This window comes from Dermacentor variabilis, chromosome 9, assembly GCF_050947875.1.
Source record: "Dermacentor variabilis isolate Ectoservices chromosome 9, ASM5094787v1, whole genome shotgun sequence".
Classification (NCBI taxonomy): Eukaryota; Metazoa; Arthropoda; class Arachnida; order Ixodida; family Ixodidae; genus Dermacentor; species Dermacentor variabilis.
Window position 1 is genome coordinate 84,901,833 of NC_134576.1, and position 15,849 is coordinate 84,917,681.

Below are 15,849 nucleotides of genomic sequence, written 5' to 3' on the forward strand. Positions count from 1 at the left end.
TTCGGAGCGCAAAAGGCGTCGCAGTATGGCAGGACAATTGCTCGCAGGTGCGTTCAAACTTTAGCAAGAGCTGTTTTGCCGACTCGATACCTCCCGCTGTTTTCTTATGTTTGTTTTCAGTGAAACGTGCAGGACAGTAGCGCAGAAGTAAATACATACGTTCTTATCATGTAGGGAAAGGAATTGTCAAAAGGCAGCATAACAATTCGAGTACTTTTTTCAGGAAGCACTCATGTGCACTGTACTCATTGTACTGTCGTTTTCGCAACTTTCTTGAACTAAAGCTCAGTACTTAAGGTCTACACTTCGCGGCAATGAGAGGAACAGTCGAAGGAAGGTGTTCGGGAAAAAATATTTTTCGATGCGTCAGCAAGATTGAAAGTGCGTTATTTTCTTAGCAAGCACGCGGCCACCGTGAACTTTTCGCAAGGAATTATCTGGTGCAATATACAAATGTACAGCTCGTGCTTTGATATGTTTAACAATGTAGGCTTGCTGTGGAACATAGAAAAAAAGACAAGGTTAATAATATTTGGGGTTTTACGTGCCAAAACCACTTTCTAATTATGAGGCACGCCGTAGTGGAGGACTCCGGAAATTTTGACCACCTGGGGTTCTTTAACCTGCACCTAAATCTAAGTACACGGGTGTTTTCGCATTTCGCCCCCATCGAAATACGGCCGCCGTGGCCGGGATTCGATCCCGCGACCTCGTGCTCAGTAGCCCAACACCATAGCCACTGAGCAACCACGGCGGGTAAAAATAACACAAGGTTAAATCATCGTTATTAAGGTGCGAAAGGATATACCTGGAGAAGGAAGTATTAATTAGGAACGGACAAATGAGGCGCCATTGCGAAGTGTATGATGTCAGGCAGGCGGTGACTGTACGGAGAAACGTACAGCGAACAAGCTGTATCAGATGGTATGGTCATGAGATTTCATTATCTTGTGCAATATACTAGTGTGCTTCGTATTTATCAGCAATGTTGAGTTGCTGTGAGCTATCGCACGAAAGTTGGTTGCAGAGTGCCATTTGCTGCAACTTCATGTTCGCCGAAACTCTTCCTAGGAGCCTGGAGCAGGAGCCAAAATTGAAGAAACTGAAATATCTCGCTTTGTAGAAAATATTTTTATTCTTGAGAACATTTGAAGCCCCCTATACTATTCCTTAGTTTCTGCACTGCACAGAGTTATAAGAAATACTGACACTCCTTTTAGTTAGAACAATATATATGCCGAAGGCCTTTCACTGTGTCTCTCCATTACATGTTGCGTAGGGATGTTAGGCTAGAACTGCTGAATATTATGATGTGATCCTAGGGCAAAGATTAGTGGTCACTTCACGGTAAATGCGAGAGCCAAGGAAACGCTGTAGCATTACGTCGCGCCTCATTGAGGTCCCGAAGCCGTGATGTTTCAGGGGATCACTCGCCACCCGTCATGCCCGTTCAAGGAGCGAAGTGCAGCTGATAGCGGTCTTGAGCATAACACCGTAAGTTTATATATATACATATATATATATATATATATATATATATATATATATATATGCATTATAATAAGCCAACAAGCAAAGGGATCAAGGAAGCACAGGATAACTACTTGCATCTACTAATTAAAGAAATTCTACATTATTGGAAATTAAAGTGGATGAAAAAACAACTGGTCGCAAGTGGGGAACGATCCCACGTCGTCGCATTACGAGTGCGATTCTTTTACCAACTGAGCTATTGCGATGCCATTTTCCCATCAACTTTCTAGGGAATTTATGTTTTATCTACTAGAACTAACCCTGGGAGCGTTAGCCAGCACCGCGACTCACAAACCTAGGTGGCGGGGGTGAAACATCCTTTCTGCGGCTTTCGTACAATCTAATGGACTTCGCCACAAGGTTAGAACGAGAACATACGTGGTGCCAAGGAGAGCCCCTGTTGTCCTGACGAAAATAAGTAACCTTGTGTAAAGCTTGGTCACAAAGTGGAGACTTCGTTCGCCTACTGTAGGCTACGTGAATTGTCTATACGAAACCTTTCAGCTTTATAGCCTAGTAAGTAGTCACACGATTCAGCACTTTTAATCTAACGCGACTGCGCAGGATGAATTGGAGAGATGTCATGAGGAATTTTCTCCATCTAGAATGTTTGAAATTAAAAGTTAGGGCGTTAGAAAAGCGACATTCCTTAGAGAATAAACACAGAAGCGCGGGAGAAGCAAGTACACAGGACTGGCTCTAACTTCCAACTGAGGTTTATTGAATAAACTTACGATAGAAAAGAAACAAAGACCACGCAACAAACAATAACCATTCCTTATATCCGCCTCATATCGCACAATTTGAGAGAAGTGGTTCTGAAGTGTAACTTTAATATCGTATTCTCAGCCCCGGGTAAGCTGTCAAAAATATGCTCCCCACCTCGAAAAGGAACCACATGCTGTGCGATAGGAGGCACATCTCTCGTTTCACTGAAGCCACCTTGAATATCTTGTATAGCGTCCACCTGAGTTGTGATAAAGTTTACCTAGGACAGACTGAGAGATGCTTCATGGATATGGCTAGAGAGCTCTCGATGAAGAACAACACGGGAGGACCCTCAACCGACAATTGCAAAAGCTAGGTGCGGGTGCATACGGGAATTGGCGCGCACTACATTGCTAAAGCGGTCACGTGACAGAACAGAGGGGCAAATTGTTCAAACATTTCGTATTCCGAAGTCGGGTGACAAGTGCATGAGCGCGCCTTCTTTAGCACTTGACGGCACAGAGGTTGTCTTCCTGGAAGAATAAGTGAAATGTTCCAATTTACTGACGCTGCAACTCGTTCTTTCAGCAATGTCATTGGTTTTCTATTGCTCATCTCTCGCGTATGTCCCTGTTTAATGGCACAGCGCATCATTCTTTAAGCATTGGTATTGTCTTTATTGATTATTGGTTCGTACAGTGTTTTTTTTTATGGTGTTGAGGTTTCATATACTTCGTAGTCGGGTCCCATTGGTTGGTTTATTTTCTCATTTTTTCTTGCGTTTTGTTCGGTTTACTCCTTCTGGGTTATGGTTTTCCTGCGTAGCATTTATTCCCTTTTTAAATTATTTTTAAGTCTTGTTTTTTTTCTAGATTTTTATTAGTTCGTGGGTCTGAGCATGGGCTTAACCTACGTTCCCGTTTCTTTAGAGGCAAGCTTGGTGCGGTCAGCAAATATCTATTGTCTCTAATCTCCTGTGTTAAACTGGTTCGCATCGCCCTGTCTTGATGCATGGTTATGATGTGGCTTTCTTGGGAGCTCATGGTGCCTTCGATATTTGGTGACATTATCATGAATGTGATACCCCATGGTGGTCTCGTGCTCTGCATATGAATATCATGTTTCTTCGGTAAACCTCAGTTGGAATTAAGTGCCAGTCATGTGTACTCATTTTGACCTTGTTTCTGTCGCGCGTCTGCTTTTTGTCCTCAGTTATGAATCAACTCGCACAACAAAATGTTCTACTAAGACATTTCTTAATCAATTCTTACACGAATGTTCGATAAAAACGGTCTCCGAAAGTTTAATCATATGTTAAATTTTCTTTCTTTTCCGAAACGCTAAATATAAAGTTTGGGTGGAGCCATTTGGTGAAAATTTAAGGCCGGTGTACATTTCTTTTGACATGCATGAAATAAAGTTCGCCACTGCGCCTCCGCACCACCTTTACGGACACTGTCAATCCTTTGGAAAAGTGGGCATAAAAGACAATAGGCCTCAAAGATTTCGAAAAATTAAAGCAAAGCGAGCGATCAAACAAAGTAAAGAAAAAATGAAACAGAAAACGGAAATTGAGTAGAAGAGGGAAACGGCACCCTGTTAAGTAAAAAAAAAGTGAAATTGTGAAATGAAAGTATTAAGCACGAATACTAAATGCCTTCTTAAAAGAGGCGAGAGCACGGAAAAAAAGATCGGACAGCTATAAATAATCTAAAGAAAAGGAGACTAGACAATAACGTTTAAATAAAAATTTAAACAAATTAATTAGTAAAGAGGGAGTTAGGCATAGGTTGGAAGGCAAAATAATCTTAAATATAGCTCCGTTATCTGGACATCCGAGACGGCAAAAATTATGCGCTGCTGTTAATATTGTTCCCATTAGCGTAACGTATAAATTGAAACGCTCCCTTTGAGGCATTCATTTCTGTTCTTTACGGTGTTTTACACCGGTGGATGACACATGACTTTGTATTTTAAGATTTCGGAAGAAATATTTTAGGCAGACAATAAATTTCATGCAACTTGTCAATTAATAGCAAATTGACCAGGACAAGGTGTTCTCAAAAGAAATTTTCAGATGCTTTTCGTACACACATCCCAGAAATATCACAGATACAGAACATCCAATGTAGTTTAATCAAAATTTTATTGTTGTTGTCTTCGTGTATTATGTGTAGAAGTCGCTCTCAACATCCCCTCAACTTCCTGCAAGCTGCAAATTTTCACTTTGATTACTTATGACGATCGCAAGATGGCCGCAAGGAAGGATAAAATGCCCTTCTTTCTTTCACAAACGAAGCAGTGGTACCCCTACCTGTGTGTCCATCTACACGAAGATGAATAGACTCGGAGGAATCTTAACACTTCGATGACGGACCTGACTGAAAGGCATATGCCGAAACGGGTGTGTAGAACTAGAAGGAAGGATATATTTGCAATGACTACGCCTGAAGAACAGCCGAGACACATCGCTGTTGCAGCAAATATTAAACCGAAAGGCTGATATTGTTTCGTCATGTTGCGAAAAGACGCGAAAGATGTGTTGGCAAGAAAATTGGTGCAAAGGTAAAAACATGCTTAGGATTTAATGTTTGGCCCATAAAAGCTAAGTTGTGTGATCATCGTGGAAAATATTTGTATTTGCCGTCGAAGACCACCTCTCAAGAAGCTGGTGTAGCATAACTTTAGTATTGTTGGTATTCAGGATGCTATAAATGCCGTTTAGCATGCAGGCATTTGGGTGGTAGTTGGGTAACGCTTATTATGATAAGCGAGAAACCGGCGGTACAAATCGGCTACAGCAAAGGAACGATCCAAAGAAACGTAGTGGCCCCCGAATAGCACATTGGCATACGTTAGTGCCCCTGCTCTTCTCTCGTAACCGAAAAGCTCCTGCGAAGTATCGTTCTCTCGGTGCCAAAACACACGTTCCGCGCGATTGAACATCTCAGAGCCACGCCAGTGAAGCTCTCTGAAGCACCTTTCCGTATTCATTTCGGGAAAAAGGGCGTCGAACTGCCCCGTATAAAAGAGGACACGCGTCCTATTCAGAACATACTCTACGGTATATTGATGGTCGTGGAGGGCATCACCCATAGCTAGTGCATTTACCACTTCAGATCTCCTGCTATCGAGAACTCTGGAGGTGCTGACATGAATTTTGTTCTTGAAGATGGAGCTGTTTGCGTAAATATAGTAAGCAGCAACTTCTTCGTTCCTCTCTGCCTTTGCGATGCTTCCGTGGTGCTTAAAGCCGGTGAGGTTTTGGAATAATGTCGGTCTGTCTCTGCTACCAATGTTCAAGACAGTGTGCATGATCAGTGCAGCAGCGGCGGTATAATTTTTTTCCGTTACAGAGGCATTGATCTCCTGCAATCGTGCAGCGAAGATGCCTCGGCCACGTTCGTCGAGCAATCCAGAATAATAGAGATAATCGGTGGAGTTGATTAAGTCCAAAAGTGGGAACAGGAATCCAGCTCCTAGCATCACTCCTCTCAGCCTCAGAGGAACCCGGGGCTTTTCAGCCATCAGCATTTTGCTGGACAATCCGATAGCGAACCTTGCTGCAAGGCAGAGAAAAAAATTAAGAAAGAATTAGTCACCAAACAAACTCAACCGTATGCAACGAGGTTCTACTAAGTAACAATGTTTGGCTTAGCAACGAACATATCTATTAATTGTGAGCTGTGTTCTCTACGATAACTGAGTAATAAGTAAGCTAATCAGATTCACATGTATATCTGTGAAGTCGTTTTTTGTACACGACCACTTTCTGTAATACAAGCCCTTAGCTTCCTAATGTTCATAGGTAAAAAATTAACGTCACCTATTTATTTTTGAATTTGTGTGAGAGAATCTCCTTAAAATATTACAGAGGTTTGTCACACAGCGCCTATACTGTCACTGGCTGCGCAATACTATTGCGATGCTGCCATAAGCTGTCATAAAAGTAACGAGAGAATATACACGCATTATCGAAGGCTAAACCCTTAGTTTTTTAACAGCTCCAGAAGCAAGCAGCTTTCTTAAGCATATCGGCTGCAGCTTTTCGAGTTCGAATGATACCTCTAGCTTTATCTCTGCATTCCTGCTAAGGCTCTTATTAAATACAATTTTGTAAGCATTTCTCCACGGATGGCGTGATAAAGACTATTGTTCTGAGTTTCGCTACTTGTACTCCCTATTGCATGTCGATGGCATTTAATTAAGCTCCAGCGTTTTATGTGAAAGCCGCGATATTATTATGAGGCACGCCGTAGCGGGGCACTCCGCAATGACTTATACCACGTGGGGTTCTCTAACGTGCACCCACTGCACAGTAAACCCGCGTTTTCAAACTTCGCCCACGTCGAAATGTGGTCGCCGTCTCGGGCATGTGATCCTGCACCATGTGGCTGAGCAGCACAACGTCTAAGCCACTACGCCACCAAGGCGAGTTCGTGGGATTCACCCGCCACTGCGAAGTTTTGGTCCCTCTTCAATGTTCTTTTTTTTTTCTGAACGCAACTAAATCAGTGAACGTCGCAAGATGTTCATGGAGGCTCTTTACATTGCGACGAAGAACGAATACGTTTGCTCTAGCCAACAGCGCTTTGCAACAAATCCAAACGAGATAAAAAAATATAGTTGAAAACGATCTTGTCAAGGAAAGATGAAAAATAATCCAAGGCAACAATATCTGAAGGGAACGCAGTTCTTCTCGATTCTAACATTATATTTATTTGTTTAGGCCAGACTTCGTGGATGTGTAACACTATCTTGGTTCGTACGTAAATATTTTTTTCTCAATATGATCCTTAATATTTGCTTTCTTACATCGCAGCAAATCTATATGCTCGCTTCTCATGCTCAGGTGCCGAGGAAAGCATACTAGGTCTGCATAATTAGCGCTTGTATTCTATTGCTATACGCGGTGGTCGCCTTTCGATAGGGGCAAAATGCAAATACGCCCGTGTGCCGTGTATAGCGGGTGCGTTAAAGATGCTCTGGTGGCTAGAAATTATCCGGAGTCCTTCACTACGGTGTGCCTCATAAACAAATCGTGGTTTTTGGGATGTAAAATCCCCGAATACAAATCAAATGTTTTATTTCTGTTCATTCTTGCGCTTTGTCAGTGGTCTGACAGCTGCACCACGTACGTTATGATCGAGATCGATTGACCCTGAGCGGTGAATGACAAGAAGGACATATATTCGAGCGAAATGAATCTTTACGTGATATCAGCCCTGGGCTTCTTACTGTAATGTAAGGATTCTTTTCGCGCGGTTCTATTTCCTCGTACTTGTCATTATTTTCTCACGGCCGGCCGATCCCGGTATAGCATGGGCGGAGCACCGCGTCTACCAGTGATTGATCACAGAAAGAACCAGTATCGGAATAGAATCGCTAAATTAGGCCCCCTGCCCTCTTTTTCAAATAGCAGTTGATTTGCTGCCGGCCTGCTAATCCTTACGGGTGAACTCACTTCACACAATACTATTCTCGTTTCTCGAAAGCTTCATGAAATATGTATGTTATCCCTAAATACTATCGCTCGAAATTATCGGTCCTAAATTGTTTCTGCCTGGGAGTAATGCTGTCCTCGGCAACATGCTGATAGTTGTTATTGCTACTCAGTTCCCTGGGGGCGTAAAGTTCCGTTTACTGCTGCTCGTTATATTGTGCCGCAGTTGATTGAAGTAGGAGTAGGCTAAATGAAGGATGTTTATAAAGTTTGTGCAAACTTTTTCCTTGCCCTACGACTGTTACCGAACCAGCGTATTTCTTTAATGTGAGTATGCATGCTGTGTATCACACGTTACCTCCGTAAGATTCCCCGGCAATGTAGAAGTCGCTTCGATTGTACTCTGGAAATATTCTCACAAACCGCCGCAGGAACCACATCATGTCTATTGACGTCTCATTAAGGCTGCGTCTATATTCTTTTTTGTCGTTGAAACTGTATCCAGTACCAGTGGGTTGGTCCAAGTAAACCACGTTGAAGTCACTCGTAATAGTATGGTTTCTGTAAAATAGGCCGCCACTTGAGCTTATTCCAAGAGGCCCATTTTCGAGAAACTGTCCAAACAGGGATGATTTTCCAGGACCACCTTGTAGCCACAAGAGAAGGGGTTTCTTGCCAGCATCTTCCTGCAGGAAAGACAATTCATCGATATTTGCAGCATTTACCGCGTTTAGAAATTAAAACACTTTATAAATAAGGTACGTACTGCAGCTTAAGGTATCACTGTAATGCAGAAATGAACTGTTAGATACGAAAGTGGGATAAAAGAACTGATATAAATTTAATCCATAGTACCGAAGAATGGGCTCTATTATAGCAAACTGACGCATGTATGTGGCCAAACTGCCTCATTTCCAAGTGATGATTGTGCAGCGAAACATAGCCCCCCTCCCCACCCCCCGTATTGCTTGAGCTGTCTTTTGTCTAAAACGAACGGTAACATAAGATTTTGTGCATTTGATTGAGAATTGCACCTTATAGTAACAATCGAATAACATTTCAAATCTTTCCCATGCACAAAAAGCTACCTTTCTTGCAGAGTGCTCTACTAACAGGGCCCAACTTGGCTGCAGTCGATTGTACGGACCCGCCGTGGTTGCTCAGTGGCTATGGTGTTGGGCTGCTGAGCACGAGATCGCGGGATCGAATCCCGGCCACGGCGGCCGCATTTCGATGGGGGCGAAATGCGAAAAGACCCGTGTGCTTAGATTAGGTGCACGTTAAAGAACCCCAGGTGGTCAAAATTTCCGGAGTCCTCCACTACGGCGTGCCTCATAATCAGAAAGTGGTTTTGGCACGTAAAACCCCAAATATTATTATCGATTGTACGAAGGGAAGCACGTATAGCTCGCGGTCGTCAGGATGTGTAGCCTATAGCCTCTGTTCACCCTAATCTCGCTTATCGAACTTCGCGCAAGCTGAATAACTTCGGCTTAGCGCGCGTGTACAGTGCTACTGACGCATCTAACTTATCCGCTCTTCCACTTACGTGCTATGCGTTTGTGGAATGACATTGCTGGTAATGTTGTATGGGGGCGAGACCACGCAAATTTTTGTGATAATCTTAAAAAAAAAATGTATAGTATTATTCTCCAAACGCTGAATTTTTTTTTTACATTTGCCACATTCGCCATGCTCCTTGCCTATGGTAGCGTTGCCTATATGTCTGGCTTTTCCCTTCCTTTTTTTAGGTGAAAGCTATCTTTTGTTATTTGTTTTTGTCCTGCGTAGGACTCTTTACTTTGAGTAATGAGTCGCACATTTGCTCGTTGCTGTGTTCTTTGCAATTTTAAGTGCCGTTGTTACTCCCTTGCTTCTTAAGTGTATGTCAAGTTCATGGGCTCAATCGCATCTTACTGCGCTGATCTTTGTTTTACTTTGTTAAGGTGTCAATCTATTTTGACCCTTATGTATTTATTTCGTGTTAATTATGGGGTTATTTACGTGCCAGAACCGCGATTTTATTATGAGGCGCGCCGTATCGAGGGACTCCGGATTAATTTTGTTCATCTGGGGTTCGTAACCGCGCACCTAAATTTAAGTGCACGGGTGTTTCTTCCTTTCGCCCCCATTAAATTCGGCCGCCATGGCCAGGATTCTATCCCGCTACCTCGTACTTGGCTGCCCAACAATATGTATTTACTGTACCGCCGCCCTTACACAATGCCTCACGAGGGCTCTGAAAGATACTTATAATTAAATAAATAAATAAATAAATAAATAAATAAATAAATAAATAAATAAATAAATTTCTTGGTGCTCTTGGCACCAGTAAAGCAAGAAAAGTAATGGACCGGTGCTTTTACCGACACTAGCGCACTTCCTTTCGAACACTGGAAGTGAAAAGAGTATCTCCGAGACGTATTGCAATCCATACTGTAACTACAATTTATCTGTTACTGAGTAACGTTTAATACACAAATAGGAAATCGGCAAATAATGCGAAACGTAACTCTTATGATTGGAGAAAATGTCACACATGGGACCTTGTGGACGCCCGCACCATTGCCTATTGGTTTTCTCGATGAAAAATTCCGGCCTCCGGAGCAGCTCATTATTTTTGTGCTGCTGCTGCTGCACGATTATGGATTCCGTGATTGCCAGAACTTGGCCGGCCGTAGCAGTGGGCCGGTTTGTGTGGCCCTCTCCAGGGCTAGAAAGAGAGCAACGTAAAGCCTGAAAGCCTTCGACAACTACAGCCGTCTATAGCCATCCTGGATGCATTAAAGACTGACTTATCCCGCGATCATCATCATCATCGTCAGCCTGGTTACGCCCACTGCAGGGCAAAGGCCTCTCCCATACTTATCCAACTACCCCGGTCATGTACTAATTGTGGCCATGTTGTCCCTGCAAACTTCTTAATCTCATCCGCCCACCTAACTTTCTGTCGCCTTCTGCTACGCTTCCCTTCCCTTGGAATCCAGTCTGTAACCCTTAATGACCATCGGTTATCTTCCCTCCTCATTACATGTCCTGCCCATGCCACATTTCTTTTTCTTGATTTAAACTAAGATATCATTGACTCGCGTTTGTTCCCTTACCCAATCTGCTCTTTTCTTATCCCGTAACGTTACACCTATCATTCTTCTTACCATAGCTCGTTGCGTCGTCCTCAATTTAGGTAGAACCCTTTTCGTAAGCCTCCAGGTTTCTGCCCCGTACGTCAGTACTGGTAAGACACAGCTGTTATATACTTTTCTCTTGAGGGATAATGGCAACCTGCTGTTCATGATCTGAGAGTGCCAACCAAACGCACCCCAGCCCATTCTTATTCTTCTGATTATTTCAGTCTCATGATACGGATCCGCAGTCACTACCTGTCCAAAGTAGATGTATTCCCTTACCACTTCCAGTGCTTCACTACCTATCGTAAACTGCTGTTCTCTTCCGTGACTGCTAAACATTACTTTAGTTTTCTGCAGATTAATTTTTAGACCCACCCTTCGGCTTTGCCTCTCCAGGTCAGTGAGCATGCATTGCAGTTGGTACCCTGAGTTACTAAGCAAGGCTCTCCATCTCTCAAGTGATCCAAACAGTACAACGAGTTCACGGCAATAATGACCTCAAGTCACCAACAGGGACCGATAAAAAAAAGCCACAGTTTCGCCAGAAAGCCGAAGCACGATTGCGATAGCAAATTAGCAGGCAGCCATATGAAGTAAGGATATAAATTTTATCGGCCGTATAAACTTGTAAACATTCGCTTTGTAAGTAAATCAAGAAGCACGGTGTCAGCGGTATGCTATGGGTGCGAGGGAAAGCATGAGAAGGTGAGCCGAGATGGATGGTGGCTTGATGCGCGCAGTCTTCCTGCGGGCATACTTTTGGATCGAGCTCTAGGGGGCGATAGTGCGTCTGCAACTCAAGCTCAGCCGTGGATTCGCATGACTACGTTGTTGTCCGCGTGACTGAGTATATATGCTGCCCCCGCGTCGCAACTTGGATGTAATCTGGGACATTACAATTCGGAAATTGCAATGTGTAATATAGAGCAATTAATTACTAAGTTAACTAGTGAGGTATTGCCAATTAACCGATCATATCTTTCCTGTTTGGGTGAAAGTAATGCCCACCTGATTTAATAATCTAACTGAAGGAGTATAATTAGGCTGTTTCGAAAAATTTTATTTCCACAAAAGACGATAACAAAACTTCGAGTCACAATGACGGCATAATTCAACGACACGATATTTCAACGATTTGAATTCAATAAGTCAGCGATATTTTAATTGAATGCTGAAATATGTAACATATTCTTCATTTTCTTTGATTTAGCCACAACGTAGGTACGCGTTCTTGGCCATTCGTTCAGAATGAGCAATCCCACTACCATTCCTACATAAAATCTGAACATTTCATGCCAGCTTACAGATACATCTAAAACACACTGATTTGTTAATATAATGGGTATTTATATTTTACGGTTTCTTTGATTTACTTTTTTATTTATACGTTTGGTATGGGCCACTAGAACGTGAAATCCTCCAGAATGGGTATGTCCTACTGGCGCATAAGGGGTACAGAATCCACAAATGTTGCTTATACGTGTCGTACTTTTCTGTGCATATGTATTTTATCACCATTCTTCCCTCCTCCGGCATCATGCATCACGTTCCTCCTTGTGACATCGCAGCATGCAGTCTTACATTTTGCATCTGCCTAAATTCGAGTTAGCATTTCAGTTTAGCTTTCGAATGATGCAGTGCATGAACATAAAAAAAATTCATGCCAATAAAGTTAACCACCACAACACAGATGACCAGTGCCAGCGGGTAGACTGGCTTGCGTCCAGCCTTCCTGGACTGACGGAGTTCTCTACCATACGACGAAAACAACCCTCTCCTAAGTAAAAGTTTATTCATCATCAAAAATAACGTTCCGACATTTGTGGTGGAGAAACAAGAATATTTCATACATTAGTCATTGCATTTATTTATAGTAAGCAAGACTGTGTGCAGTTAATTAATTTAATTAACCTCTTGGAATCTATGTGATCCCTTGTTTAACATAGATTTCCACGTGTGCATTGAACCAGCATGATATCTTGTTCAGTGCTTGAGGATGCCACTCAAAAGCCCGGTCACATCAGGCTCTGTCGTACTTCATGTTCAGTGAATACAGCGTAATTTTACGCACTCTGGCGATCAGCCATCATTTCAGTGAATGTTTCACAACACCATCACCAAAGAGGCGCCGGTGCGCACATTTAAGATGTGTGCTTGCTCTTAGAAAATAATTGGTGAAAAAAATATGATACACTAGGCCATAGTGCAATTTTTATTAATCAATAGGGCATAATTCGAATTGCTTCTCTGGTTTGCAAGTAGTCAGTACATATTGCTGGCTGCATTTCTATCGCCGCACAGACGTTTATGACACCTTTGTAAACTCGACAGTGAGATACATAGATATAATGTGAACGCATAAAATCCCTGTCACCGCGTTGTTTGTCTTCGCGGTTGCTGCATGCGCCTATTTGTGCCACAAATAATATTAAACGAATAATTAAAGCACCCACTTTTCATAAGAACGGCAGGATTTCCTGAAAATAATTTTTTATGATCAAAGGAGTACTTACTTGTGCTTTAATGTGCAAGAAAAACAAGAAAGAAGAGTTTCCACGTTCGTCGACATTAATGAATCCAGAATATGCTTCCACGTTAGAGGAGGGTGACGGGAAGCACACACGGCTTTTGTTCTTTTTTTCTAGCAGCTTTTCTGGAGACCTTAGGTCAAATCTTGAAAAAATCAGATCACCCGAGTCCCTGCTGAAAAAAAAAAGTTCGGAAGTGAATCTGTTGCCGATGTCAGACTTTTTTTTTCTGTGGCAGAACGTAGTCGCAACCTAGGCTGTAAGTCCGTAGAAGCTGAATCCCCATAGCAGTGCAAGCTGAATGCCAGTGTACTCCATAGTGGGTGAGCAACTGTCCTTAACTCGTGTCAAGTGACAGCCGGTACGAGTCTCTGTAATGCGACTGGGGTGCACGACTGCTTCATAAAAAAAGAGGTGGCGTTAGGAAATGCGACATCTCTAAATAAAATGGGTGACTCAAGTCACTGCCCGACGGAATTTCTCAGCGTAGCTCTAGAAATAGCACCAGTGAGGCCCTATAGAAAAAGCTTTGAGCTTACTTTTGCTTCTTCAATAAAGTGTATTGTCTCTCTTTCTGTACGAAGAACAATACTTATACGAGTATACATTCCCGTACCATAATTATGTTGTTCCGTACAAGCGATTTATATTTTTTTTAACTTTAGCACGAAAAACAACCAAGTGTCGACGCTAAATACGACAAAGTCGGAGTTCATGGAGGTCCAAATTAATGGATAATTAAAATACAAATTGCACTGCTTAATCAGAAAAATTTACAAGCAAGTAATTGGACTCTCCAACACCACCAGCAACAATAGACTACAACAGCTAGGTCTCCACAATACACTGGATGGGCTAATCGAGGCATAAAGAATAGCACCAATACGAACGCCTGTCCGAAACTGAAACAGGTAGACCAATGTTGCATCGCCCAGTTATAAAGTATCATACCCAACATGGCGTCAAAGTCGATATGCGCACAAACCTCAGAGACATGATAACCATCCCTCCAATACGCAAGAATATGCATCCTACCCACCATCAGCGTAGACGGGCAAGCAGAGCATGAAATATACAGAAGAAATTCGATAACAGCAAGGACACCACATTTGTAGACGCAGCTAGATACAGACACAAGCGCGCCTACGCAGCATTGATGATAAAATACGAGGGAAATTCCCGACGAGCGCTACAGCCAACACGCTACATGGAGAAACCGCAGAGGAAATAGCTATTGCGCTAGCCATAGCACAAACACAAGGGGGCATAATCATCAGTGATTCCCAGACGGCCATACAAAACTTCGCCAACGGTAGAATCTCCCCAGAGGCACTACGACTCATAAAATTAGCTAATAACCACTCATTAGCTAATAACCGATCTCGTCTCGACGCCCGCTCACACACTACGAGACGGTAGCAATGAGGTGGCGCACCGCATGGCTCGGGAGCTTACTGACCGAGCCTAGGTTAGCCCCGCCTCACCGACTAGCGATGAGAGGGAGTGGGAAGATCGAGTGACCAGATTTCACGAAATTACACGACACCATAGATTGCACAGGCGTACATTCGCGCCGCCGCGCCCGAATGTAAGAAGAACCAGTCTGTAGAATGGCGGCAGTTAAAGACCAAATCCTATCCGTGTCCAGCTAAAATGCACTTAATACACCCAGATTTACACACGACGGACAAGTGCACACATTGCGACACTAGAGTCACCCTGCAGCATATTCTATGGGAATGTCCGGCTGTAATACAGGATAACGTTGATGCAGCCTCAAAGGCCGACAGCCTCCGCGCCGGCTGGGAGTTTCCGTTGCTCAGCTCGGACCTGAGCACCAACTCTGGGCCGTCCTGCGAGCCGAGGAAGCCGCGAAGGGCCAGAAACCATTGGTCGAAACCTAGGCCGGGTCGAGGCCCACCACACCAAATCGCAGGGCACTGAATAAAGTTATTTGAATGAATCAAATGTTCATTAAATCGCTCTCTTCAGTCACTTTGTTGTTCACTCATTCCGTATCATAGTCGTATTTCAGGCGCAATTACGTCGACCTTGTTTTTTTTTATTTCTTTAGCGTCGACGCTTTGTTCAGCTTCTTTTTATCAAGACACCAGGTGGGCCGATCCCGGAGATGTAGCAGTCTAAAATAGGATGTGGTTCGTTTTCGTCCACATTGAAACTACTAATTACGCGCGTACCAGTAATTTCACCTAATATGGACTAATTATCGTGTTATGCGGGCACCGCGGAACCCGCCTTCTGTTCCTTGACGCGAGATACCATTGCCTCGCGAGAGCGCGGCTTCTCCATTTCCCAATAGTGTGCCGTTCGGCGGCGTTGCTTCAACACGTCTATATCTATGACCATGCACCCTTCACAGGGGTATAGTGCAATGTCGTTATTCTTTACTGTATTGGCAACAATCACGCCCCTGTCGTTATTTTACCTACTCTGCGACTGCAGCTCGCTTCTTGTCTCGTTGAGAGCCGCATTTTTATATAGGGAACTC

At 43.2% G+C, this 15,849-nt stretch overlaps 1 protein-coding gene across 3 annotated transcripts in view; it reads right to left on the reverse strand.

The window, feature by feature from the left end:
* Positions 1-1,112: 1,112 nt before the first annotated feature.
* LOC142557036 (putative serine carboxypeptidase CPVL) overlaps positions 1,113-15,849 on the reverse strand; it is a 41,961-nt gene continuing 27,224 nt past the window's right edge. Inside the window, exons 2-4 of one of the 3 annotated variants that reach the window (XM_075668583.1) lie at positions 13,326-13,512; positions 8,043-8,370; positions 1,113-5,804 (exon numbers count right to left, since the gene is read on the reverse strand). In XM_075668583.1, the coding sequence (XP_075524698.1) occupies positions 4,963-5,804; positions 8,043-8,370; positions 13,326-13,512 (1,357 nt within the window). In that variant the 3' untranslated portion in view covers positions 1,113-4,962. Of the gene's footprint in view, positions 5,805-8,042; positions 8,371-13,325; positions 13,516-15,849 lie in introns of all 3 variants that reach the window. The other 2 variants (XM_075668582.1, XM_075668584.1) reach the window with 2 other exon arrangements.